This window comes from Lotus japonicus, chromosome 4, assembly GCF_012489685.1.
Source record: "Lotus japonicus ecotype B-129 chromosome 4, LjGifu_v1.2".
Taxonomy (NCBI): Eukaryota; Viridiplantae; Streptophyta; class Magnoliopsida; order Fabales; family Fabaceae; genus Lotus; species Lotus japonicus.
In genome coordinates, this window is record NC_080044.1 from 76,310,019 (window position 1) to 76,337,032 (window position 27,014).

The following is a 27,014-nucleotide window of genomic DNA, read 5'->3' on the forward strand; positions in this document are numbered from 1 at the left end:
GAAAATATAATCTTTAAATATATATATACTAACGTACTCGTACCCATGATTTATTGAAAAATGTCGCCCCGTACCGGTACGACCGTACTCCTCCATCTTAGGTTGTAACCAAAACTTTGCACCAGGCCACTACCACATTTTGCTGTTTTGTCTACACTTGAAAAGTAGCATCATGTTTGTTTCATGCATTGGAAAGTTGCATGTTGTACTTGTTTTTGGAAGGCAGTGTTTGGTTTAGGAATTTTGTTTCATCATGGCTGTTTTTTATTTATTAACTAAATTCATACGTGTGTTGGACAATTTTTTTTTTAGGTAAGACAAATGTTGTATTCAAACTTAGCACAAGGGGTGCTAGACTCAAATACAAAGAAAATGAAAAAGAAAAAGAAAAAATGTAGTAGCTAGGAAACTACACCCAAAAACAAAATATTACAACCAATCTAGAAACCTAAACACACATAAAGCATGTACCACCCACAACAAAATAACGAAACACACACACATCACCGGATTTGTTCCCCACTCAAAAAAGAATAACTAAACCCTTTCATATTTGCTTTATTCCATTGTCATGACCTCCATTTAACCAATTCCAATGCAGAAGTTCAACGAACAGTCTCCCCTCTAAATACCAAACCATTTATGATCCTCCAAATTGTCCAAACAACAGCCAACCAAATAGACAGGACACCCAAGTGCTGAGCTTCATTCCACCCGAATTTAAACTGCAAAAAATGAGCACGAATAGAAGCATCAACACCGTTTGAAAGTCCAACCAATTATAACACTGCTTCCATAATCCCCAAGAACTTGCGCAAGAAAAAAGAAGATGGGAGCCAGATTCCTCATTTGCCGAACAGAACCTGCACAAGACTGAATCATCATTTAAAATAATCCCGCGCCTCACCAAATTAATCATACTCGGAATGCGATCAAGAAGACACCTCCAAGCGAATGCCTGAACATTAGACGGAGCAAAAGATTTCCAAACAAGCTCGAAAGCCAAATCAGAATCGCCCAAAACCGGTTCCTGCAAGAAAGTATATGTTGAACTCACTGTGTACATACCATTCGGGCTTGGCCCCCATGCCCAAGCATCAGGACAACCAACAGACAGGGGAACAGAGTTAATAATTTGTAACAAAGACAAAAACCAAGCATGCTCACGCCCGCCTAACGGACGCCGCCAAGACAATTCACAATTCCACACGCTCTGCACCCATCTCCCACAATCACCAACCATAGCCCGTGTGTGTTGGACTATAATGTCAATTTTTTTATGGAAACCAGATGACTAACTTCCAATTCAAAGATTTGTAACAGCTTAAGCATGTCATTAGTCATGGTTTAAGTTAAAAACGATAAATGGCTGCAGTAGTAAACTTGATATAATCAATAGAGTTGGTGATAGTTAATTAAGAATCTAAAACTTGTGTCTTGTGGAGACTGACATTTATAATTTATGCTTTCTTTCAATTCATTTCATCAATTGGTTCAGTGATATATTATTTTGAAAGGGTTTTATAATAGCACATTTGGTCTCGATTACCTTGATTGTATGAATTATGTGCCTACATTTTCTCACGCTTTGTAATCAAGGCCTAAGTGAAAAAGAAGTTGAGAGATAATTAGGGTGAAATATTTTTAGTTTAATTTAATGGGTTCTCCTAATATTATGCAACATTTTTAGAGTGATGTAATTTTACACCATTTACTTTGACTGAATATAGTAGGTAACACATTTTTTTTTAAAATATATCATTAAAAATTTGTTATATATTAAAATTTGTTTAAAAAATTGTGTTAACCTGTTATAGCATGTTAAAAAAAGTGGTGTAAAATTACATAACTCTTAAATGGTGCATATTAAGGGTCACTTATTTAATAGGAAACCTAATCCCCAAATTTTTATGAACTAATATTTTCCTGAATTGTCCTATCCATGTCAGTCATTGTTAACTCAACTCTTCCACTTCAAAACAAGCATCAACGTCATCAAAATTCAAATCAATCTCATCACTTCTGCATATTCCTAGACTGCACTGGAAATCCAAATTGCCACTTCGTATTCAATGCTCATAATAATGGACCAAAAAGAATTCAATGCTCTGAGATAAACTCCAAACTTAAAAACAAATAGAATACAAATCGTTTCTTCTCAATTTCTCATCTTGTAGCACCCAACACTTCTTAGGTAAGTAAGTTGGCACAAGAAGAAACAATCAGGGACATTCTAAAAAAGCTATCCATGAAGCCCTTGCAGTTGCAGATCCTTTTCAATTGCTTGTCCAAAGAGTGCTCCAAGCTCTTCACAGCTTCAAAAAATATCTTAGATAATTTACTTCCCTCCGCCCAGAGTGTAAAATTGGATACTCTAACCACAAATGTGAGGTAGACAATATTATTTATAATAATGAAAGTACAGAATATGCTAAGAATATTTTGAGGCATATTACAAAATAAGTCAATAAAGAAATACCACGTAGGATATTATGCCTATTTATTTCTAACACCCCCCGTCAAGCTTAGCGTTGGATTAAGACCAACTTGAAGCTTGAATCTAAAAAGGTCAAACAACGGACGAGGCAACGCCTTAGTGAAAATATCAGCAAGCTGGAGAGAAGTTGGCACATGGCGAAATATGCACATGATTTGCTTTCTCGTGCTATGATGCTTGAGGCCAATCATGTTTCCACGCCCTTGGCTGCTGTTTCTCATCTTGTCAGTTCTGGTGAGGCTTACTCGGATCTTACGCATTATCGCTCTTTGGTTGGGGCCTTGCAGTATTTGACTATTACTCGACCTGACTTGTCCTATGCTGTTAACACAGTTAGTCAGTTCCTTCAGGCTCCGACTGTGGATCATTTTCAGGCTGTCAAACGAATTCTTATTTATGTGTGTGGCACGCAACACTTTGGTCTTACGTTTCGCCGTACCTCTTCCCCCGCTGTTCTTGGTTATAGTGATGCAGATTGGGCTCGCTGCACGGACACTCGCCGCTCTACTTATGGCTACGCTATTTTTCTTGGTGATAATCTTTTGTCTTGGAGTGCTAAGAAACAATCTACTGTTGCTCGCTCTAGTTGTGAATCTGAGTACCGAGCTATGGCTACGCTATTTTTTCTTTTATCACTTTTTGTGCCACATCATCTACAGATTTGATTTCTTACTGTTTTGGCAGCAGTTTTTGTTCCTTGTTTTTTCTTTCAGAATTTTCCGAATGGCTTCTGATGCTACTCCTCCGACTTTTTCCATGAACACTTTGGTGCATATGCTTACAGTGAAACTTAAACCAGACAACTTTCTACTATGGCGCAAACAGGTTACTGCTCTTCTCCAGAATCAGAACCTGTATGATATTGTTGACCCTACAGTTGATCCTCCGGCCGAATTTATTCAACAGACTTTTGCACAAACGGTCACTCAACCGTTACGTAATGGTGCTCTTTCTCCAAATCCCTTTTATGCTCAGTGGCAGGTTAGAGATCGAAATGTCAACAGTTTTCTTCTTTCCTCCCTCACTGAGGAGGCCTTATCTAAGACTCTAAGTGCAACCACTGCTCGTTATGTTTGGGTTGCTTTACACTCTGCTTATGCCTCACGCAGCAAGGCACGTGAACTACGTCTCCGTGATGAACTCCAACTCATGCGTCGTGGTTCTCTATCTGTTTCTGAGTACGGGCGAAAATTTCGCACTATCTGTGATCAGCTGGCTGCTACTGGTGTACATGTGCCTAATGATGATAAAGTTCATTGGTTTCTTCGTGGTCTTGGCCCCTCATATGCAAATTTTTCCACGGGTCAGCTTGATCAGGTACCCCTACCTCTCTTTACTGACATTCTTTGTAAGGTCGAAAGTCATGCTATTTTTCAGGCTTCTCTTGAGGAATCAGTGATCCCTCCGCCAGCTGCCTTCCATGCGAGTAATCAGCCCCGCTCTTCTGGTACTCAGTCTTCCACTAATGGCAACCGTGGAAATTCCGGTGGTGGTTCTCGGAGTGGAAATCGTGGAAACTCTAATGGTGGATCTCGCCAGCGTCGAAATAATGGTGGCTCTGATACTATGTAAGATTGGATACTCTCACCACAAATTGTGTGTGAGGTAGACAATATTACTTATAATAATAAAAGTACAGAATATGCTAAAAATATTCTGAGGCATATTACAAAATAAGTCAATAAAGAAATATCACGTAGGATATTATGTCTATTTATTTCTAACCCAGAGAAACCCACTTCTAATCCTTGATCGCTTTCACTGGAAGGACAATGTCTGTGGCCAGCACTTGTTTCTCCTAGATGTCAAAAGAAAAGAGCTTAAAGAACTTCACATTCCAAGGGTTACAGATTCTGACATGGGTTTTAAGGTGGTAGGTTCATGCAATGGTTTACTCTGTGTTGTTCATTATTCCTTGGATCCAAACTCTGCAATCTTCCTCTGGAACCCAGCTACATCACAAACCAAAAGGGTCCTTGAACCAGAAAACGCTTTGCTTCCTCATAAGGTGCCACCAAATTGCCCAATAGGCTTTTATTTCAGCTTTAGTGACAATGATTATCAAGTAGTGAGGCTTCACTCCTTTGGGGATGCAAAAAGTTCATGTTTAGATGATTCTCTCAGCAAGATTAATGATGTTCAGGTTGAAAAATACTCACTGAGTACTGGATTGTGGAGAGAAATCAAATGTGATCAGCAAATAACAGTGAATGGATGTTTGTTTTGGACAGAGAACACTGTGACAGTGGATGAAACCTTGTTTTGGGTGGCTATGGAGGTGAGTGAAAAGGTTAGCCATGAAATGATTATTTCTTTCAATTCATGTAACAATGTGGTTAGCAAGATTGAGTTGCCTGTTTCTGCTAAGAATTGTTCTGAAGTTTATAAGAAACTTGCAGTGTACAAGGGTTCTGTTTCTGTGATTATTTGCTTAGAAAGTGAAAACATGGAACAATGGTTAGAATTGTGGGTTTTTTATGCTAAATATGAAGGTGTGGACTGTGGAGTGTTGGAACAAGTTGCAGACAATAGGAATGTTTTCAAGATTGGAGCGTCAGTGTCTGTTGGGAGCAATAATAGAAAGGAGAGAAGAGAGAAAGAAATATCACAGGAATTTTAACGTGGTTCGGAACACAATGTGTGTACCTACGTCCACGGCTACACTAGGTAGTAATATTTCTCTTTGGTGTGTATAATGCTTACAATGAGGTGCTTATATATAGTAGGAGTAAGTCAACCTCCTCCTTATTCTAAGCGATGTGGGACTTACAAATAGACTACATAAGCGATGTGGGACTACAAATAGACTACATAACATAACAATTCTCCCACTTGGAGTCTAATTGTAGTAACTTCTTGTAAGCAATAAGCTAATCTGCTCTCCACCTAGTGTAGCGCCTTCGTCTTCAATTATCCTCGAAGGCCAGCTAAGGCAATGCAAAGCCTCAGCTTATCAGCTGTAACAGTCTTGGTCAACATATTAGCTGGATTCTCTGATCCTAAGATCTTCAACAGAGATAATTCTTCATCATTGATAAGTTCTCTGATGAAATGATACTTCATCTGTATGTGCTTGCATCTGGAGTGAAAGACAGGATTTTTTGCAAGGCAAATAGCACTTTGACTGTCACTAAACAATGGAGGAACATCTTGTTCTTTTCCCAATTCTTTGAGAAAATTCTTCAGCCATATCATCTCCTTGGCTGCTTCTGAAATGGCAACATATTCTGATTCAGTGGTTGAGAGAGCAACTCTATTTTGAAGTTTAGACTTCCAACTCACAGCAGTTCCTCCTAAGGTGAAAATATAACCTGTGGTGCTTTTTCCACCATCTGAGTCTCCTCCTAGATCTGCATCAGAAAACCCCTGTAAAGTGAGATCATTTCTTCTAAAGCATAGACACATTCTTGAAGAACCCTTCAGATATCTCAGTATCCACTTTACACCTTCCCAATGCTCCTTCCCAGGATTTGACATGAATCTGCTGACAACTCCCACAGCATGTGCTATATCAGGTCTTGTACAAACCATAGCATACATCAAGCTCCCTACTGCAGATGCATAAGGAACTGTTGACATGTAACTTTCTTCTTCATCTGTTTGTGGGGACTGCTTCTTTGAAAACTTTAAGTGATTTCCCAAAGGGGTGCTTCTGGTATTGGCATCTCCAACATTGAATCTGTCCAGTAATTTTTCAACATATTTCTCTTGGGACAACTTCAGAACACCTTCTGATCTATTTCTGGAAATCCTCATACCAAGGATTTGTTTGGCTAGACCAAGATCCTTCATCTCAAAGTTTTCTGACATCTGTTGCTTCAACCTGTTAATTTCAGTCATATTTGATCCTGCTATCAACATGTCATCAACATACAGAGCAAGAATAATATAACTGTCAGCAAATTTCTTAACATAGCAACAATGATCCATGTCACATCTATTAAAACCTGAGATGCTCATAAACTCATTAAACTTCTTGTACCACTGTCTCGGTGCCTGTTTCAGACCGTACAAGCTTTTGTGAAGCTTGCATACAAGATTCTTCGTGCCTGGAACTTCAAAACCTTCAGGTTGTGTCATATAAATCTCTTCTTCCAAATCACCATGTAGGAATGCAGTTTTAACATCTAACTGCTCCAAGTGAAGATTCTCTGCAGCTACAATACTCAGGATAACTCTTATAGTGGTCATTTTGACAACTGGAGAAAAAATCTCTGTGAAGTCAATTCCTTGCTTCTGTTGAAACCCTTTCACTACAAGTCTTGCCTTGTACCTTCTGCTGCCATCAGATTCTTCCTTCAGTCTATAGACCCATCTGTTCTGTAGAGCTTTCTTTCCTTCTGGTAACTTGGTCAAAGACCATGTTCCATTCTTCTGAAGGGACGTCATCTCGTCTTTCATTGCTAGCTCCCACTTGATAGAGTCATTCCCCTGCATGGCTTCACCAAAATATTCTGGCTCTCCAGCATCAGTTAACAACAGATAATTCAACGAAGGAGAATACCTTTGTGGTGCTTTCGGCGTTCTTGTAGATCTCCTCACTTGAGTTATAGGAGTTTCAATTACTGCTGTTGGCTCTTGTTCCTGCTCAACTTCTACCTCATCATCCTCGTTCTCGGGATTAATCTGGTTTCTTTTGGCTACATCACTTTCTGAAATTTCTTCCAATGCCACTCTTTCAGAAAGTTCCAACTGTTTACTTGAACTCATAGATTCTGCAGAAGACCTGTCTTTATAAAGCACACTTTCATTAAAAGTAACATTTCTGCTTCTAATGATTTTCCTGTTTTGTTCATCCCAAAACCTGTAGCCATACATATCAGACCCATAACCAATAAAGAAACATTTTATGGCCTTGGGGTCCAATTTGTCTCTCCTATCGGAGTCTATAAGAACATAAGAGACACAACCGAAGACTTTCAAATGTGAAAGACTTACCTCCTTTCCAGACCATACCTCTTCAGGCAACTGATAATCCAAGGGAACAGATGGTCCCCGATTCATCAGGTAAGCTGCTGTATTAATGGCATCTGCCCAAAACATTTTTGGCAACCCGGACTGGATTCGCATACATCTAGCCCTTTCGTTCAAGGTCCTATTCATTCTTTCCGCGACACCATTTTGCTCAGGTGTACCTGGTATTGTCTTGATCATTCTGATCCCATTTTCTGAACAAAACTTTTTGAACTCCTGGCTGTCATACTCCCCGCCATTATCAGATTTCAGACTCTTAATCTTCAAGCCTGTCTGATTTTCAACTTCTGTTTTCCACCCTTTAAACACAGAAAACACATCAGATTTATTTTTGAGAAAATAAACCCATACCTTTCTTGTTGAGTCATCTATGAAGGTGACATAATAGCGTGAACCTCCAAGAGATTTCACTGGGGCTGAACCCCACACATCTGTATGCACCAATTCGAGCTTTTCTGATTTTGATTTCCTGCCTGCTTTTGAGAAGCTAACCTTTCTCTGTTTCCCCAAAATGCAATGCTCACAAACACCAAGATCAACATGCTTCAAATTTGACACCTTACCCTTTGATGCCATGATCTTCATTCCTTTTTCACTCATGTGTCCAAGTCTTTGATGCCATATAGATGAGCTATTGACAGCTTCAGTTACTGCTATCATGTCCTCCTCTGCAACCATATAAAGGGAGCCTCGTTTCTTTCCTCGAGCTACAACCAGATTGCCTTTCGTCACCTTCCAAGCTCCACCCCCAAAAGTGGTGTGATAACCCTCATCATCCAACTGGCCTATAGAGATCAAATTTCTCTTTATTCCAGGGACATGTCTGACATTATGCAATGTCCAGAGAGTTCCATTAGAGGATCTGATATCAATATCACCTCTTCCCACAATATCAAGTGGTTTTCCATCTGCAAGATAAACCTTTCCAAACTTTCCACATATATAGTTAGATAATAATTCTTTTGAAGGAATAGTATGAAAAGATGCACCTGAATCAATAACCCATGAATCAACAGGACTATCCAAGCTGCAAATTAATGCGTCTGCTACTTCCTCAGTTGCTGCATTAGCAGATTCATCATCATCTTGCCTCTTTTGGTAATTTTTCTTCTTCCTTGGGGCTTTGCATTGATTGGTGAAGGACTCACACTTGAGGGGGAGAGATTGTTGGAATCAAGTGTTAGAGTCAAGTCCCACATCGGAGAAGTCAAGGTGAGAGGGAGAGTTTATAAGAGATGTGACCCATAAACCTAATGCCTTAAGGTTTTGGGTTAAGATGTGGTGTCCAAGATCTCCTTGGTGTCTCCTCTCGACCTTGACCCATGGGTCCTCGTCGTGTCTCTCCCCAACAAGTGGTATCAGAGCCGATGGTTGGTGGGACCATGACGGCTCCTTGTGTCGAAAGTCTTCCTAGCAGTGTGGCTAGGCAGCGAGTTCCGTTGAGCAGCGAACGACGGTACAAGGTGGATAGCTTCCGCAGACGGGAGGACCATGGGTGATGTGGTTGAAGGACTCACACTTGAGGGGGAGAGATTGTTGGAATCAAGTGTTAGAGTCAAGTCCCACATCGGAGAAGTCAAGGTGAGAGGGAGAGTTTATAAGAGATGTGACCCATAAACCTAATGCCTTAAGGTTTTGGGTTAAGATGTGGTGTCCAAGATCTCTTTGGTGTCTCCTCTCAGCCTTGGCCCATGGGTCCTCGCCGTGACTCTCCCCAACAATATCATACAGATGGACTAAATTTGGAGAGCATGTGCTATAGTGCATGCTATGTTTTCAGTGAACCCATGGTTTGCAATTTTGATTTTTCTTGATACACATATTTAGTTTCAGATAAAATTGTCATGTTCGGTAACAAATTTTGAAACAAGTCTGTGTATGAGGAAAAGGATTTTGCTTATACATGTGAGATGTGGTCTCATGCTTGATGCACACAAGCTGTTTGATGGTATTCCTAAGAGAGATGTGATTTCTTGGATGACCGTGATGGGTGGACTTGTAGGACTCTGGGAATTTCTTTGAAGCTTTTGGAGTGGTTTCATATGTGTGGGAAGAGTTTAATGATGGTAGACAAATTCAAGTGGGAGGAAAAATTCATTCGTGTGCTTTGAAGAAAGGAGTGGGTGGAGATAGTTTTGTTGCTTGTGCACTGATTGAAAAATTGTGGCGGTTAGTTATGTGGCTTAGAATTGTAAAACTATCTTTGCGCAATTAGTGGCGGTTACAGGCCGCTAGAAACCGAACCCGCAATGGAATCATATTTTGCCAAAATAATTTCAAATAAAAACTTTTTCCTACAAAGGCAAATAAATAATTTAGTTAATGTTATTCATGTATATTATATTATATGCATTATAAACATATTATATTTGTTAAAAAAAAAACATATTATATATAGTATAATATTTATACATTTGTGTATAAAAATGATAATGTTTAATTTTTATTTAGATTTTATGATGAAATAGTTTAAGTTAAAAATGAGTAAGCAAATATTTTGCAATTACTAATATGATATTAATCTAGTGCTAGGCAAGCTAGATTCTTGTAACGGCGAGCATAAAATTAAACCCTGTGAAAATCATTTGTTGAGAGAGACCACCATTATATACCTTAACCTGTGAATGACAAAAAAAATTACGATTATTAATGAAAAATAATGTTGTGACTATAAATAATTTAAAAATAGTTAAAATAATTCATGTATATGTTCCTTAGGTCAGAGACTCGTATTGGACTATCCTCCATTGTTAGACCCGATAAGAGTAAATGTCAGTCCTAGTCATGTCTAAGGCCCTTAGTGGGCCATCCCTTCCTTTTCATGTCCAGGGTAAAAGTTAGTATTGGTGACGGGGAAATCGAAGAAAGACCTTATCGGGCCTCATAAGGAAGAGTGGTGGCCCAACATGAGTCACAATGATGAGAAAGTCGAAGAAAGACCTTATTGGATCTTATTGGGCCTCATAAGGAAGAATGATGGTCCAACATTAGTCCCGGTGATGGGGAAGTCAAAGAAATATCATATTGGGCCTCATAATGAAGAGTGGCCCAAGATGAGTCCCAGTGAAGGGAAAGTCGAAGAATGACCTTATTGGACCTTATTAGGCCTCATAAGGAAGAGTGGTGGCCCAATAGGAGTCACGTGATGGGGAAGTTGAAGGAAGATCATATTGAATCTCATAAGGAAGAGTGACCCAGCATGAGTCTTGGGGTAGGGAAAGTCGAAGAAAGACCTTATTAGTACTTATTAGGACTTATTTGAAAGAGTGGAGGCCTAACATGAGTCCCGATGATGGGGAAGTCGAAGAAAGACCTTATTGAGCCTCATAAGGAAGAGTTGTGGCCAAACATGAGTCCCGGTGATGGGGAAGTCAAAGGAAGACCATATTGGGCCTCATAAGGAAGAGTGGCCCAACATGAGTCCCGGTGATTGGAAAGTCGAAGAAAGACCTTATTGGGCCCCATAAGGAAGAATGGTGGCCCAACATGAGTCCCGATAATGGGGAAGTCGAAGGAAGAGTGGCCCATCAAGAAGTCCCGATGCTGGAAAAGTCGAAGAAAGACATTATTGGGCCTCATAAGGAAGAGTGGTGGCCCAACATGAGTCTCGATGATGAGAAAGTCGAAGAAAGACCTTATTGGGCCTCATATGGAAGAGTGGTGGCCCAACGTGAGTCCCCGTGATGGGGAAGTCGAAGGAAGACCATATTGGGTCTCATAAGGAAGAGTGACCCATCATGAGTCCCGATGATGGGAAAGTCGAAGAAAGACCTTATTGGGCCTCATAAGGAAGATTGGTGGGCCCAACATGAGTCCTGATGATGAGAAAGTCGAAGAAAGACCTTATATGACCTTATTGGGCATCATAAGGAAGAGTGGTGGCCCAACATAAGTCATAGTTAGTCATAAACCCAATAAATCCTATTTTTTTACAATTAATTATAAAAATTGTTGCTGGCTTAGTGGTTGTTATAAATGTATGTTTGTTTGAGGTCCCTGGTTCGATTCTTCTTGGCTAACTTTTTTCATATTAAGAGTTACTCTTTAATTTTTAACAATCTTGCACTATCGTTCCTCACGTGGCTTTCCCATCACCAAACTCCACAAGTTTATATTTAAATCATATTTGCAATTTTGGCGGTTGTAACGCATGTCAGTGGGGGTTTAAAACCGCCACTAATTCACTTGAAATTGATGAATAATAAACAAAGACTATCCCGTCTGAACAATGAACATATCCAAACTAACACTGCAATGGAAGTATGGAATTGCAAGACACATAAGTAAAAACATAAGATTACAATAAAAAAAATTGATAGGCAAAGAATGTATTAAAGGGAGTACAAGGGGTACTCCAACCCATAATACATAGTAAAAGAGAGAAAGGGGACAAAACTGAAAAGTAAGATAATACAAAAGTACCAATATGAGACACACCCCTCCAAACTAAGAGATTATGAGGCCTTACCCATCTACTATTAAATCACCTTCCAGACCACATAATGGGATATAACCCAACTACCCAACAAACAAATACACAAACAATCACCCCAACCAATTTTATTCTCCAGTACCCCCACCAAGTAACAAGACTCTGCACGGCAAAATGCAAATTATGCAGAAAGGCAGGAACAATGCATCTGACTAATTGTCACACTCGAAGGACAGAAAACAACAGGAGGTATGCTTATGCAGCAGAAGCTAAAGCCCACCAAAATGCAATCAACAGCCAAGATATCCCTCAAAAGCCAAGATCATAATATCGAACCCTATGAAAATTATTTGTCGGGAGAGACTGTCAGTGTATCCCTTAACCTGTGAATGACAAAAAATAATTATTTAATATTATTATCGAAAAATAATGACACTATAAATAATTTAAAAATAGTAAAAATTATTCATTCATCCTTAGGTTAGAGAAGCATGCAAATGGATCTGCAACATATTCACTGAAGCATTTGAGTTGTGTTGGTAATTGGCTTGAAGCATACAGGGAAAACCGTGAAAAAGCACAAACTTGTGGGAAATCACAAAAGCAGTTTTCAAACATACAAGTCAAGCACATCAAGCAAAAGCACAAACACTTATAGCAGTACTATGCAGTAGGGTGGGAAAACTAATATCTTGCCATCTAATTTTTCAAACTCTGAGTTTCATTCCAGGCTCTGGTCAGTGCTAATCTTCTATTACTTCAAGTAACAATAAGTCAATAATTATTCCAACATTCAAAAATAAAGATAATCCAACAAATACATGCATTATTTGCAGAATCATGTAAAAATACAACGAACATTACTTGACATGAGAAAATAAAAATAATCACCAAGACACTGGAAAAAAAAAAGTCATACACAAAATTAAATTGAGCAACAAGTGATGGGTGACTTAATTTTTTAGAGAATCACCAGATAAACTTAGAAGTTGATCACACAGTCACTTGCAAATAGCACAAACAGTAAGGTATCATATAAGACGCCAAGCCTAATAATTTCAAATGCTCCAAAATCTGGTCCATGTCACATATTGTCATTTATATAATATTTCCTGCCTAAATAACTTTGATCCAAATAACCTACATTTTTATCTTAAAAAGGTAATTGCAACAACACAAGAGTGGAAAAACCCATCAAATATATAAATTATTTAAGCAAGGAGATTAGGCAACATATCAAATAAAAGGGGATAAGGACTTGGTGGCAGCAATCAAATAAACAAGATCTGATATCAAATAAAGCCAAGAATACATATTGAGTCATCAAAGAATGAAAGGCATAGTCTTTCCTCTTCACACCCACAACATCCCAAATAAACATGGAGGGAATTAAATCAATTAATAGAGAAGGAGGAGCAGAAAGAAAAACAAGATAAACTGATATTAAATTTAGACCAGCATAAATAATAGTGAAGGAACAGAGATTCAACTGTGGGTAACATGGAGTGATGACATAGAGGAAGGAGAAAATCTATTTGGCCTTGCCATGTTTTGCATCAACTAGACGTCGCGAGGAGACCCCCCCAGTGATGGGTTACTTTTACATATAGGCTACTTTCATAGAAGTGGAACTAAATTATCAACTATGATCTTTGTACCAACATATGTTTCCAAATGAACGAGATTTGAACAAAAAGATATAAGCTTTAGCTAAATGGAGTTTAATTAACAAAGGCAGCATAAACCAAACACAATTCAACCCAAGCAACAAAACAATAATTCAGCTGAAACCCACTAACCAGAAAAAAGGAAAAATACTGAGTTTTGAGACTGCTAAACCTGTCAAAGCAAAATGCCTCTGTAACACAACCTTCAGGTTCTCTTTTCTACCTACTTCAAAATTGGAAGCTAATTGGAATCCGAACCAAAAACAAAAAAAGGAAATTATGTACCATATGAGAAGAGAACGGTCGCCGCATCCTCCACCCACTGTGAACCCAATATTTAGATTTGAAAAAACAAAACACAAACGAACAAAAATTGATTCAGACCCTTACCCAGATTCAGAACTACATATATATAGACCCAAATTTGAAAACGAATGACAGCAGTGAAACATCAATTTGAATACACTAAAAAAAACCCTAAACCCAAACCTAATAATACAACATATACAGAACAAACGCACCTTGTTCCTTGATCGGTGAATGAGAACCAAAATGAAAGACGGAAAAGATTGAACGAAAATGGTCCCTCCCCTACGAAATACGAAGATCGGAAGACGACGAACTGGGTATTTCAAGCTTCCTCCTTGATCGGTAACATGGAATCAGATCAGATGAAGAATCGAATATGGAGTGTGGAAGGTGAAGAAGCTCTGTTGGAGTTCAGAGAAGAATAACAGAACGAGAGAGAAAGAGAGAGTGCTGGAATATTAGAGATAACAAATGAAAACTGATTATTGATTCATTAGTTACACAACACTGCAATATGCAGCTATATACAACCCATAACTTGGGCTCACACTCCACTGGGCTTTTACATTTAACCAGGCCCACTAACTAACTACTACTGCTAACTTGGATTATTACTTAACATCCCCTCCTAATCCAAGAAGCTTACAACGAAACATGTAACAAAGCTAAACTATCACAACAATGCTAAACCAGATATTGCAGAAAAACCTAATGAAAGGAAAAAAAAACTACAAAACAGTTCAACAATTAGTTCAGCTGCACAATTCAGAAATTCTTGACATTCAATTGTTCTCTCATATACTTGAACTTGTCAATCTTCAAGGCCTTTGTCAAAACATCAGCTATCTGCAAATTTGTACCACAATGCTGCAATTTGATCCGACCTTTGCAGACTTGATCTCTCAGAAAATGGTATTTGGTCTCTATATGTTTGGACCTACCATGACTAACTGGATTCTTCGCAAGATCTATTGCTGACTTGTTGTCAATCTTCAGAAGGACAGCTTCATCAGTCTTCAGTCCTAATTCTTCAATCAAAGACAGCAACCACAGACCTTGACATGCAGCACTACATGCTGCTATATATTCCACTTCACAAGTTGATAAAGCAACTACAGCTTGTTTCTTTGATGACCATGAGACTGGTGCTTTCCCAAAGTAAAACACATATCCCATTGTGCTACGTCTATCCACTTGATCACCACACCAATCAGAGTCAGTGTAAGCTACAAGATGTAGATTACCATCCCCTTCCTGATCTGGCAAGTGTCTAGGAAAGAAGACTCCGTGATTAAGTGTTCCCTTTAGGTATCTGAGAATTTTCTTGGCTGCAGCAAGATGTGACTGCCTAGGACAACTCATAAACCTACTGACCAAGCCAACACCATAAGAAATCTCTGGTCTAGTGTGACACAAAAACCTTAGACAACCAACCAATTGTCTAAACTGTGTGCTATCAACTTCTGCCTCAGTTTCACAAAGTCCCAACTTCAAATTACCCTCAACTGGAGAGCATTACAGTTCAACAAATTGAATCTCTTCAAAACCTCTGAAGCATACTTCCTCTGATGCATAAGAATTCCCTTACTGGTTTGAACAAATTCAATTCCCAGGAAATAAGACAGTTTGCCCAAATTTGTCATTTCAAATTCACCTTTCAAGCTCTTTTTCACAGCTTCAATTTCTTGAGAGCTACTGCTAGTGATGAGTAAGTCATCCACATAGAGACACAAAAAAATCAAGCTACCAGAGGGAAAAGATTTGACATAGACTCCATGCTCAACTGTACATTTATGAAATCCAGTGTGAGACAAGAACTGATCAATCCTTCTATTCCAAGCTCGAGGAGCTTGTTTTAAGCCATAGAGTGCCTTCTTAAGTTTGAGAACTTTATGCTCACTCCCTTTCACTTCAAATCCAGGAGGTTGGGTGATATAAACTTCTTCTTCCAAAGGGCCATTAAGGAAGGCAGACTTGACATCAAGCTGCCATAGATTCCAACCTTTCCAACTAGCCAAAGCAACAAGCAACCTGACTGTTTCCATTCTAGCAACAGGGGCAAAGACTTCAGAATAGTCTAGACCTGCCTTCTGCATAAATTCAAGAAGATAAAGAAAGAAGAAAAGCAAAAGATACATGAAGGAATATAAAACTAATGTAATCCAAAGGGGATTACATGCTAAGCCTCCTTATAAGTCCCTCCATCCTACTGTACAATATACCATGCATTGCATATGGCCTTGCACCTGTACAGTATTCTGTTTTAAAACCGTAGAGCTTAGGATTCACTCCCTGCTCAATCATAGAAGTAATTTGCTCCAATCGCCCCTCCCCTCATAGTGCTTGAATACAAGAACTTGGATTCCTCAACCATTCAAACCAAGAATAAGAGAATTTGTCTGTTTTGCTGCATAGCCATTGCCAAGCCTTCAATTGTGCCAGCTCTAGTGCGTGATTCCTGTCAAATGTTGTCCCATTAAAGATTACTTTATTCCGGAGTAGCCATATAGTCCACACAATTGCCATCCAAATAACACACTCCCCCACCCTTTGTGCTTTAGGGATGCCAATGGAAGAAAATTGGAGTAAGTGTTCCCGTGGGGAAGGCACCAGAGATGATAGAACTCCCAGCCACTTAGAGCATTCATACCAAATTGGGTTTGTGGCCTGACATAAGTAAAACAGATGTGTTGTAGACTCCTCTTCCAGCCTGCACAAGGGGCATAAGGCACCTTCCTCATTTGTGATCACCTGGCGCCGCTGGAGATTGTTCCTTGTCTGAATTCTGTCTTTCAACATCCTCCAAGCAAAAGCACTGACGTTGGAAGGACTGACCAAACCAGTTTGAATAGTGGATCTGCTTCCTCCAGAGATTGTTCCTGTAAAAACAAATAAGATGAGTTGACTGAATAGATCCCTTCCCCATCATGCCTCCAACTCCACTCGTCATTTTTGTTTTCTGTTAAGTGCACCGTCCCCCAATTCCGCCATCAGATCATCTAACAAGATATTATGTGACATTTGATTTCCTATTTCCCTTTCATTCCATCCCTTTGCACACTTACACTGACATTCTTTTACAGTACATTTACCCACCATATTTTCATAATAATAAGCCAATAAGAAAGGAGAAAGAAACCAGCTTTATTAGAAGAGCAGCTTTTAACAAACAAATCAATCTATGTTCGATCCAATAGTTCTTTGAGTATAACAGAAATATTCCCTTAATATTGTTCTATGCTACCATAGCTATATGTACATATGCAGATGGATACCAATGTAGAGAAGATAATGAGCTTAAGTTACACAATGGCATTCACAGGCTTCTTCCACATACATATATTATAGACTAACAAAGGAAATCTAGTTAGTCTGTATTTGGGCCAATTGAGAGCAACATGAACTCACTTTCATTTCAATCCATAAGAAGAATTGTGTTCACTTTTTTTTTCTGTAAGTTCGTGTTAACATCAGTTTACAATGGTGTCAACGAATATACAAACATAGTCTTAGTCTTCAGTCCTATCTGTACATTGCCTTCAATGCTTAATTTGCTGATATTGCTCCTGAGCACATCATGTAACCAGAATCCATTCGCTTTCAAAGGGGTCAGTCTCCACATTCATATTCCCACCCAGTAAAGGAATGAAGCTCTCCACATAGTTAAAGACATTGTAGGAAAACTCAGCTTCAAGATCATCATCTTCCGGAAGCAAAGCTATGGTTCCACTAACACCATGTATTTGCTTATCAGTTGCCATAAGAATTTCATTTTTCCAAACCCCCACTGGACGCTCTAATCTTGAAAACATTCCTATTGTCTGTAACTTGTTCCAACACTCCACACCTTCATATTTATCATAAAAACCCCACAATTCTAACCATTGTTCCATATGTTCACTTTCTAAGCAAATAATCACAGAAACAAAACCCTTGTACACTGCAAGTTTCTTATAAACTTCAGAACAATTCTTAGCAGAAACAGGCAACTCAATCTTGCTAACCACATTGTTACATGAATTGAAAGAAATAATCATTTCATGGCTAACCTTTTCACTCACCTCCATGGCCCCCCAAAACAAAGTTTCATCCACTGTCACAGTGTTCTCTGTCCAAAACAAACATCCATTCACTGTTATTTGCTGATCACATTTGATTTCTCTCCACAACCCAGTACTCAGTGAGTATTTTTCAACCTGAACAGCATTAATCTTGCTAAGAGAATCATCAAAACCAAAAGAGTAGAGCCTCACAACTTGATAATCATTGTCACTGTAGTTGAAGTAAAAGCCTATTAGACAATTTGGTGGCACCTTATGAGGAAGCAAAGCGTTTTCTGATTCCAGGACCCTTTTGGTTTGTGATGTAGCTGGGTTCCAGAGGAAGATTGCAGAGTTTGGATCCAAGGAATAATGAACAACACAGAGTAAACCATTGCATGAACCCACCACCTTAAAACCCATGTCAGAATCTGTGACTCTTGGAATGTGAAGTTCTTTAAGCTCTTTTCTTTTGACATCTAGGAGAAACAACTGCTGGCCACAGATATTGTCCTTCCAGTGAAAGCGATCAAGGATTAGAAATGGGTTTCTCTGGGTGGAGCTAAGTAAATTATCTAAGAAGAATTTTGGAGCTTTGAAGAGCTTGGAGCACTCTTGGGACAAGGAATTGAAAAGGGTATGCAAGGGCTTCATGGATGGATAGCCTTTTGAGAATGTGTCTTATTGTGCTAACTTACCTAAGAAGTGTTGGGTGCTACAAGATGAGAAGAAACGATTTGTATTCTATTTGTTTGAAGTTTGGAGTTTATCTCAGCATTTAATTCTTCTTGGTCCAATATGAGCATTGAATTCGAAGAGGCATTTTGGATTTCCAGTGCAGTCTACAGAAGTGATGAGATTGATTTGAATTTTGCTGACAATGTTGCTTGATGGAAGTGGAAGAGTTGAGTTACATGACTGACATGGATAGGACAATTCAGGCGTAAATTTTTTAGTTCATATAAATTGGGGATTGCGTTTCCTTTGGAATAAACTAAAGATATTATGTAACCAAAAAAAAAAACTAAAGATATTTCAGCATTGAGCTAGAATTCATTTATAGCTCTACTTCATTTCCACTTCACTTTTTAATTATCTTTCTCTTCTCTTCAATTATATTATCAATCACATCTCTTTCTCTCTCATTTCTTCTTATTTCCCCCCTCGGCTACTTTTTCACATATAGTAAAGTGTGAACAAAACATTATGTAAATTAGATTATGTAAATTAGGTAGGCCTTGATTACAAAATGAGACCAAATGTGCTATTAAAACCTTTTCAAAATAATACAATCATTCAACCAATTGATGAAATGAATTGAAAGAAAGCATAAATTATAACTGTCGTCTCAAATAAACAACCTTTTATTGATTCTGCTTATAAAAAAAACCTTTTATTGATTCTATATGTCTACTACTGTCATTTAACATTTTCAAACATAAACCACGGCTAGTGACAGGCTTAAGCTGTTACAAATCTTTGAATTAGAAGATTGTCATCTGGTTTCCATAAAATAAACTTACATTATAGACCAACACAGGTACGTATTTAATAAAAACCAACCATGATGAAACAAAATTCCTAAATCAAACCCTGCCTTCGAAAGACATGTTACAACATGCAACTTCCTAATGCATGAAACAAACACGAAACTACTTTTCAACTGATGTAGACAAAACAGCAAAATGTGGTACTGGCCCGGTGCAAAATATTGGTTACAATTCGTCAGAATATAGAATGCTAACATACAAATAGAATAAACGCTACATTAAAAAATAAAATCAAAACATTCTTCCTTCAAGACCATCAAGGGCACTTAAGATAAAATAGCTACCCTCTTCAAATGCACAGGTACTGCCTGTAAAAGCCCTCTCTTCTGCAAGGACGAGGAAGTAAAAGCCCTCAAAATTCGGTTACACGCTAATCCTCTTCTTGACCATCATCCTTGACAAGCTTGATCATGTCATCAATTCGAAGGATAGTAATAGCAGCTTCAGTAGCAAACTGATAAATAGCAGGGAAACGTTCTTAGACAACTGTCATCGAAGTCAACAGCGGATGATAATATTTACTAAATACGCACCTGAATAATCTTGACTTTGCTCATTGCAGGCTCAATGACTCCAGCCTCCAAGTTGTTTCTAATTTTTCCTTCTGAAAGATCCAAGCCCATGCTAAAAAAATAAGAGCAAACAATTATATTAGTGGAACAGAAAAGAATGTGGGCAAGCTAGACTTAGAACAGTAATTGTGTGGTCATGCACAATTAAATTTAGATTATCCATCATCGCTTAATATGTTTCCTCTTCAACTGTCACGTGCCACTAATTTCTGTTAATGAATTCCAATAATGAAATAATAGTTGAATCTCTAATCAAACCCAGAAATATTACCATAAACCTCAGAAGAAGACAGTAACGAAGTTAATATACAAGTGACTATTTACTAGTAAATAAATACCTTGATAAATGTTTCTTATCAGCTTTAGTTTGTGCTGAGTGGTGGTAGGCCCGTAATTTTGCAACCAGCTCAGTAGCATCCTTAGCAGCATTGACAGAAAGCACCTGCACCAGATAATGTCCCAACATACTCATTATTAGTGCTAGAAAGGAAATAAGAACTTATTTAATAAAGAACAATCAACACAAAGGTGAAGCAGCTAATGTTAAATAATGGGCCACAAAGTTACTGTTCACATCCATTAACCCCACACGAAAGCCCACAAAGTAATCAACTATCTTGTGTAGAAACTACAAAAAAACTATATACTAAAATTTTAATTATTGAACTGAGATTGAAGACCAAACTTAACATCAATTGTTCAGCTAGGCCATGCCACCCATAATCACATGTAAATAAGCATAAAATCTAAAAATTAAACCTAAACTGTTAAGTTGGTTTGGCTCTTACCTTTGGAATGATTAACAAAGACTCAGCAAACTCTGCTATAGCCAACTGCTCCCGGGATCCTAAAGTTGTAGCAAGGTACTCCAAATAAACTGACAATGCTGATTCAACAGCACCTCCACCAGCTACAACCTGCATTTTATTTATTGAGAAATCAGTAGTGAATAGGCAGAGAGGGACTGTGCCCTAGATAAAAAGAATATTACCGTATTTGATTCTAGAGTTCTCTTAACAATTGATAACGCATCATGCAGAGCTCTGTCCATCTCATCTAGCATATAGTCATTTGCACCTCTGAGAACCAATGAAACCTATAGAAATACAGAAAATCAGGCAACAATTTATATTATCTACAATATGCAGGTGTGCACCTCAAAGGCCCAAACAATACAAAACAAATTTATACTCATTATCACCATATTTTCAGGAATCATCATCGTCTTTTTTTCCTCTAACTCCACCGTTTTATAACGTCCACTTATTTGTACCTTATATGATGTGGGAATATCGAGTTGAAATCATTTTTTGGTCTGATTGATATTTTTTCCACTGAATAATTCTATCAAGATAAAAATATTTATCCAATTCATTTCATACAACTTAGCTGCTATGGCAGCAAGCCAACAAAGAAAGTGCATCTAAAGTACAAGCAGATCAATGATTTTGTACTTCTCTTTTCCAAAATGAAGCAAATGACAACTACACGTCTACACCCCTTCAAATATGTAAGCCTACCTCCACAGTTGTGCCCCCTTTAGGAATCTTTTAGCTAGCTCAATGTATTTAGTGGATTCTTTTTGTGAAAGTTCAGCATTACAGTGCTAGGGAAATGCTACTATCCTTTTCGTCATTTGTATTTTTTGAATCATTTTTTTTAAATTGCAATTTCCCTGCATCTGCAATGGTATGAGAAAGCATGTGTGCCCAGAAATCTAAAGTGTTCATCAATTATACAATTGGCTTAAATTTGGTATTAAACATATGGTCTGGTCATTTTATGGGAGATCTTTACAGATATGCAACGGTTTGGACAGTTTGACTGCATTGATGCTTTATCAGTTTATCTGTTCTTAGTTTTCCCTTTTTCAGCTATGGAAATTTCTTGCTCCTCCAAATTCCTTGTACATTTTTTATTAGTTTAATGCATTTTATTATCAAAAACAGCCAAAAAGTTCTACGTCAGCTACTTACTGCACCCGAAGTTTTGGTCCCTTTGATCATAATTACAGCATCGTCAGATATACGCTCTTCAACAACCTCTTCTGCAGTTCCAAGAAATGATGGTTCAAAAGTCTCCTCCCCTTCCATATCAGCAAATGTTGAAACCTGTGACAAATAATCACGGTAAAAATGAAGTCTGACGGTGAAATAGTATGCTAAACAAAGACACAGTTGTTGCATGACAAAAAAGCCCATAAATACATCTTTAACAAACAAAGATGGTTTAATATAAAAGGGAAGTGAGAAAGCTGCATGGTTCGAATTGACACAACAGAGAGAGAAGTTGTGAGAGAAAGATTAGACAGACACTTGGACAGCTTTTGTACGGTCTCTTTAGATTCTTTAATATGAATGGATACATCATTCCAGTAAACGGCATCAAAGTTTAAATCAAAAGTGACATGGAAAGTAATATGGATAATATTTGAATATATACTTATATAGTAAAATTATCTCTTAACAACCCAAGTGAATACCACCTCAGCCACTTCCCACATCCTACCAATCAATAAACACAAGCATTATAAAATTCAGGGAAGAGATACATACAAAATGTTAACATAACATGGCCCTGTGAAATATTAGCAATACAGGATTAGCTCCCGTTATTCAATATTCAGATTTCAGAATGCCAAAAGGTTTCTAGAATGGAAAACACTTCAAAAGACTACTATTCTAGATAATCTAGACTGATGGAATTCAGAATCACCAGTACTTAAAAATTATAAAGCATGGAACCACAGCCATGTATAGTACTTCCACAACTCATACGAATATCAACAATGATTTATTCAACTACTCGAGTATAAGGGAAGTTTAGAAATTAGAAAGAAGAAAAGATGGATTAACATAAAATTTGGAGTGTCAGTGAAATTCAGTTTACTATCAAGTGCCAATGTACTTCATTGCAGTTTAAATCATTTAAATTAAACAAAAGCCTACCAATGTTGCACCAGTTGCTTTGGCAACATGTCGCATGTCCTCCTTCCGCACACGTCTAACAGCAATTGCCCCAGCCTCAACAAAGTACTGAAACAAGAAATAAATAGTAAGAAAGAAACACTTAATTGTTATATTCATGATCCTTTGTACCAGTCATAAGAAACAAAACATGTAATTTAAACATGGAAGCACAGTCCATCAATTAGACCCAAGACATCTATTCATGCAGGAAGCAGAAAATTGGAAGCCACATAAAGATCCATAGATGTCACAAGTTTGGTGTGATTTCAAGTTAAACATTTTAACTTGAATGTACTTGATTCAACTGCTATAGAGTACAGTTTACTTCATCTATTAGACCAGATGTCAAGATTACCAATTTTACAGTATGAGAAAAAGAGGATAACATGCTAAACAATCAACAGATGATATCGAAAGATAAAGTCATATTTTATTTGGATGCCCACATGAAAAACTATAACTAAATCCTCTAGCTCAAAGATAAAGATCATTATAAAAAAAAAAGTGCCAAAAAGTAGGAAGAAAAATACCTTAAGTGCCATGTCATCAATCCCTTTAGTAGTCAAAACAACATTGGCTCCAGCTTTCAGTAGCTTTTCAATACGTTCCTTAGTCACATCAGCCTCTCTGCAATTAGGGGGAAAAATATCATTTGTTAAAATTTATTCCAGATATCACTTTGTCATGCAGATGATAAGGGTGGTGAATAGTCCTAAACCAAGCACAATAAAATTTCAACAATGAAACAACACGAGATGAGATTACAATGTTGCATAAATATACAGAAAACCAATAACAATTACACAATTAGATTATTAACCATAATATTACAAGCTGCGCTAATGAGTAACTTCATAGTTATCATGCAGAATAATTCCGTTCTATGCCTATCTTTCACAGATTACTTCCAATAATAATAATGAAATTATTCTCATTATATTTAAGGGTATGTTAATTTACGAAGGTCTCATAATAATATAGAAGTCATATGATTGCATTGACAATACCTTTGACGAATTTTCTCAAGCTCCCTGGGGTCAGTGACTAATACTTGAACACCCAATTGCATTTTTGTCCTCTGAAGATTGAAATCAAGACAAGCAATTTTTGCAGGGGCAACCCTAAGAGGCATTCCTTGAGCAGCACGGCCAGTATTTAGAGCATAACCATTCATCAGAAAGCTGTCTCTAGCACTTTTTCCATGAGCCTTCAATATATTGATTCCCTGTGACATGGAAGGTAATGAAACAGAATTAAATCCATCAAAAGTCCGATTGTTAAAGCGCATAAGAAGCAAGATTTACAATGGATATAATATTAGATATTCAACATATTGCTCAGAGTTGCTATCTCTCATCCAGTAAGAAAACCTCATGAGAAACAGATAAGAGGAATTCCACTACCAACCTTAATTGGGTATTTAACTTCACCCCGAGCATTGGTCATCTTTACAGCCTGCACTGCATCTACAACCTGTATAAATTGCACATAAAAACCAGTTTCATTACAGACACAATATGAGTACCTATCTGCAGTGCATACAGCCAAATAAACTCATTCAGAAACAACAGTTAGCATTCGAAAATTACATGGACCATAACCCCAAAATTGAAACTGTGACCATCAAATTCAACACGAAGATCAAAAATTTATCAACTAATTAACTCGCTTCAATCAAACAATGATATGATGAACCACAAAACATTCATTACTTTCCATCAAGGTTTTGAACTTCTAAATTTTAATGAAGCAGAGTCTGAAAACTTTCAATGTCTTACTAACATTGACATCATTTGGATTGATTTTAAGAACATTCTCAGAATAATGAAAGGAGTTTTTATTGCACAGTTTCCAGTGGCATCACTCACTGCCTGGCCAATTATTATTTTCAATTGCTCTATCATTTCAGATAACAAAAGAAGGAAGCAATAAGAGATGTCAGCGCAAATTAGATTTGCACCAGAGTTGAACCTTTGATATTTAGTAATCATTACCAATGGCTTGTAACCAAATATTTTCAAATGAACCATAGAAGAAGTTAATGCAAAATCTGAATTATACTAGCCAACGAATGGCAATGTCAGCCTCTAAAGTATGATATGAAACAGAACTAACATAGTATTATACCTAAGAACTATCATTAATAGGATAATTTAAGAATCTTTCAGAAGATAGTTGAACAATTTGATAAACAACTACACACGTTCAACATACAAAAATTGGAAACCATAACTAAACCAATAAAATATTTAAATGTTTTTATTCTCGAGCAGAAAGTAAAATACAGTAAAAAGCTATGTTATAAGTAAAAATAATACACACATATTTGGGACAAGAAACGGAAAGGTGTAGGCAACCAATTAAAGTTGGCCCCCAAAATATGGTTTGCATCAATTTCAGGCAATATGAACTTTCAACATCCAGTAAAGTCATGGCAATTACCATATTGGCAAAGAAGTCACTGTCACCAGCTATCAACTTTGAGGACATGCTGGTCTTGGCACAGTTTACAAGTGAATCCTTTCCCAGTTTATCAACCTATAAGTCAAGAGAACACAATCTAATTAAGAAACATATATCATGCAACATAATTTGCAAATGCATTAATCTTCAGACAGACAATGGCCAATTGACTCGTAGCAAGTTACTCATAGAATAAGAGATGGACCAAAGTCCAATCAATACTTATCACATCATTAGCTTCTTTCTGCATTACTTAATGATTTTAAAATTGATGCAACATACAAAACTATAACAATAAGCATATCAGAGTAGTGTGGTATTTTTTTTAGCAACATCTTTAGCTTTCATGTAAGTCAGCAATAGCATTAATATAGAGTGGCATAGAAGATTGAAAATAGTAAAGCTTACAAAAACATAATATAGAAATAGTTATTAAGAGGTTCTTACCTTGACAGCAAGTTTTTCATCAATGTATTTACAAGCTTCTCGCATCGCAAGCTATCCACAGAAATCAACATGAAGAGAAGTTAAAAATAAGGTTTTAATGCAAATTCCCAATTCATACACCAGAAAAATTGCCTAGAAAAATTACATAAAATTAAAAACAAATAATTGACTCACTCTATATCCACTGATAATTGAGGTTGGATGGATCTTATTCCTCACAAGGTCATTTGCTCTCTGCACCCAAAAAAACAGGAAATGTTATATACATGAATTGGTGAGATGAAATGCAAGTAAATGATGTAGAAATTGACAAGCATTGAAGTTACTTTGAGAAGCTCAGCAGCTACAATAACAACTGAAGTGGTGCCATCTCCAACCTCCCTGTCCTGAAGCTCAGCCAATTCCACCAAAACCTAAACAAAAAGAAAACCCAAACACAGAGTCAGTAACATCGAACGTGCGTGAAGATGCGAACGCAACCGCGACAAATGAGGCAAGTTCCGTTCACCTTAGCGGCGGGATGCTCAACCTCCAACATCCTGAGTATGGTAGCGCCGTCGTTAGTGATGGTGACATCGCCGATATCATCAACAAGCATCTGAAACGCGAAGAAACACAGGAAATGAAACCAGATCAACGAATGTGAGAGAGAAAGAGTGAGAGAGAAGACGGATCTCACCTTGTCAAGGCCAACGGGGCCTAGTGAGGTTTTGACGATGTTAGCGACGGCTTGGCACGCCACCACTGCGTTCACAGAGAAAGCATGTTAGATAGAAATGGCGGTTAGATACGGCGGAAGAATGAGCGAGAGAGAGAGGGAGAGGGAGAGGGAGGAGCAACCGTTTTGGGTGCGAACGTCCTGGCCGGATTGTCGCTCGCCGGAGATGTCAGGGGTTTGCGTGTTCACCGCCATCGCGAAGTGTCTAGGGCTTTTCCGTTCCACTCAGAGCAGCACAGTCTCGATACTAAGGGTTTTTCAACTTCGACCTAGCAATGCTTCTTTCTCTTTTCCTTTTATGTTTTTTCTCTGTGTTTATTTTAACCTTGCAATTTCAAGTGCTTTATATGAAGTTTAGATGTACATTTTTGAGGTC

At 37.8% G+C, this 27,014-nt stretch overlaps 3 protein-coding genes and 1 long non-coding RNA gene across 4 annotated transcripts; 1 reads left to right on the plus strand and 3 right to left on the minus strand.

Annotated features, from left to right (window-relative positions):
* Positions 1 to 2,631: 2,631 nt before the first annotated feature.
* On the plus strand, positions 2,632 to 3,162 carry LOC130713380 (uncharacterized mitochondrial protein AtMg00810-like). The gene has a single exon (XM_057563152.1). It carries the CDS (start codon positions 2,632 to 2,634, stop codon positions 3,160 to 3,162), a length of 531 nt encoding a protein of 176 aa, XP_057419135.1.
* Positions 3,163 to 11,783: 8,621 nt separating this feature from the next.
* On the minus strand, positions 11,784 to 14,563 carry LOC130710218 (uncharacterized). The gene is made up of 2 exons (XR_009010326.1): positions 14,092 to 14,563; positions 11,784 to 12,286 (listed from the first exon to the last, which is right to left on the minus strand). It is a non-coding gene; the product is annotated as an uncharacterized LOC130710218 (long non-coding RNA).
* Positions 14,564 to 16,196: 1,633 nt separating this feature from the next.
* On the minus strand, positions 16,197 to 18,837 carry LOC130713775 (F-box/kelch-repeat protein At3g06240-like). The gene has a single exon (XM_057563575.1). It carries the CDS (start codon positions 18,571 to 18,573, stop codon positions 17,455 to 17,457), a length of 1,119 nt encoding a protein of 372 aa, XP_057419558.1. The 5' UTR covers positions 18,574 to 18,837; the 3' UTR covers positions 16,197 to 17,454.
* Positions 18,838 to 19,372: 535 nt separating this feature from the next.
* Positions 19,373 to 26,952, minus strand: LOC130712004 (T-complex protein 1 subunit alpha). The gene is made up of 17 exons (XM_057561823.1): positions 26,761 to 26,952; positions 26,600 to 26,664; positions 26,429 to 26,518; positions 26,247 to 26,333; positions 26,095 to 26,154; positions 25,921 to 25,971; positions 25,453 to 25,548; positions 24,418 to 24,483; positions 24,018 to 24,235; positions 23,541 to 23,637; positions 22,990 to 23,076; positions 22,018 to 22,152; positions 21,033 to 21,137; positions 20,830 to 20,958; positions 20,380 to 20,483; positions 20,003 to 20,093; positions 19,373 to 19,923 (listed from the first exon to the last, which is right to left on the minus strand). The coding sequence occupies exons 1-17, from the start codon at positions 26,831 to 26,833 to the stop codon at positions 19,840 to 19,842; spliced, it is 1,638 nt and encodes a 545-aa protein (XP_057417806.1). The 5' UTR covers positions 26,834 to 26,952; the 3' UTR covers positions 19,373 to 19,839.
* Positions 26,953 to 27,014: the final 62 nt, after the last annotated feature.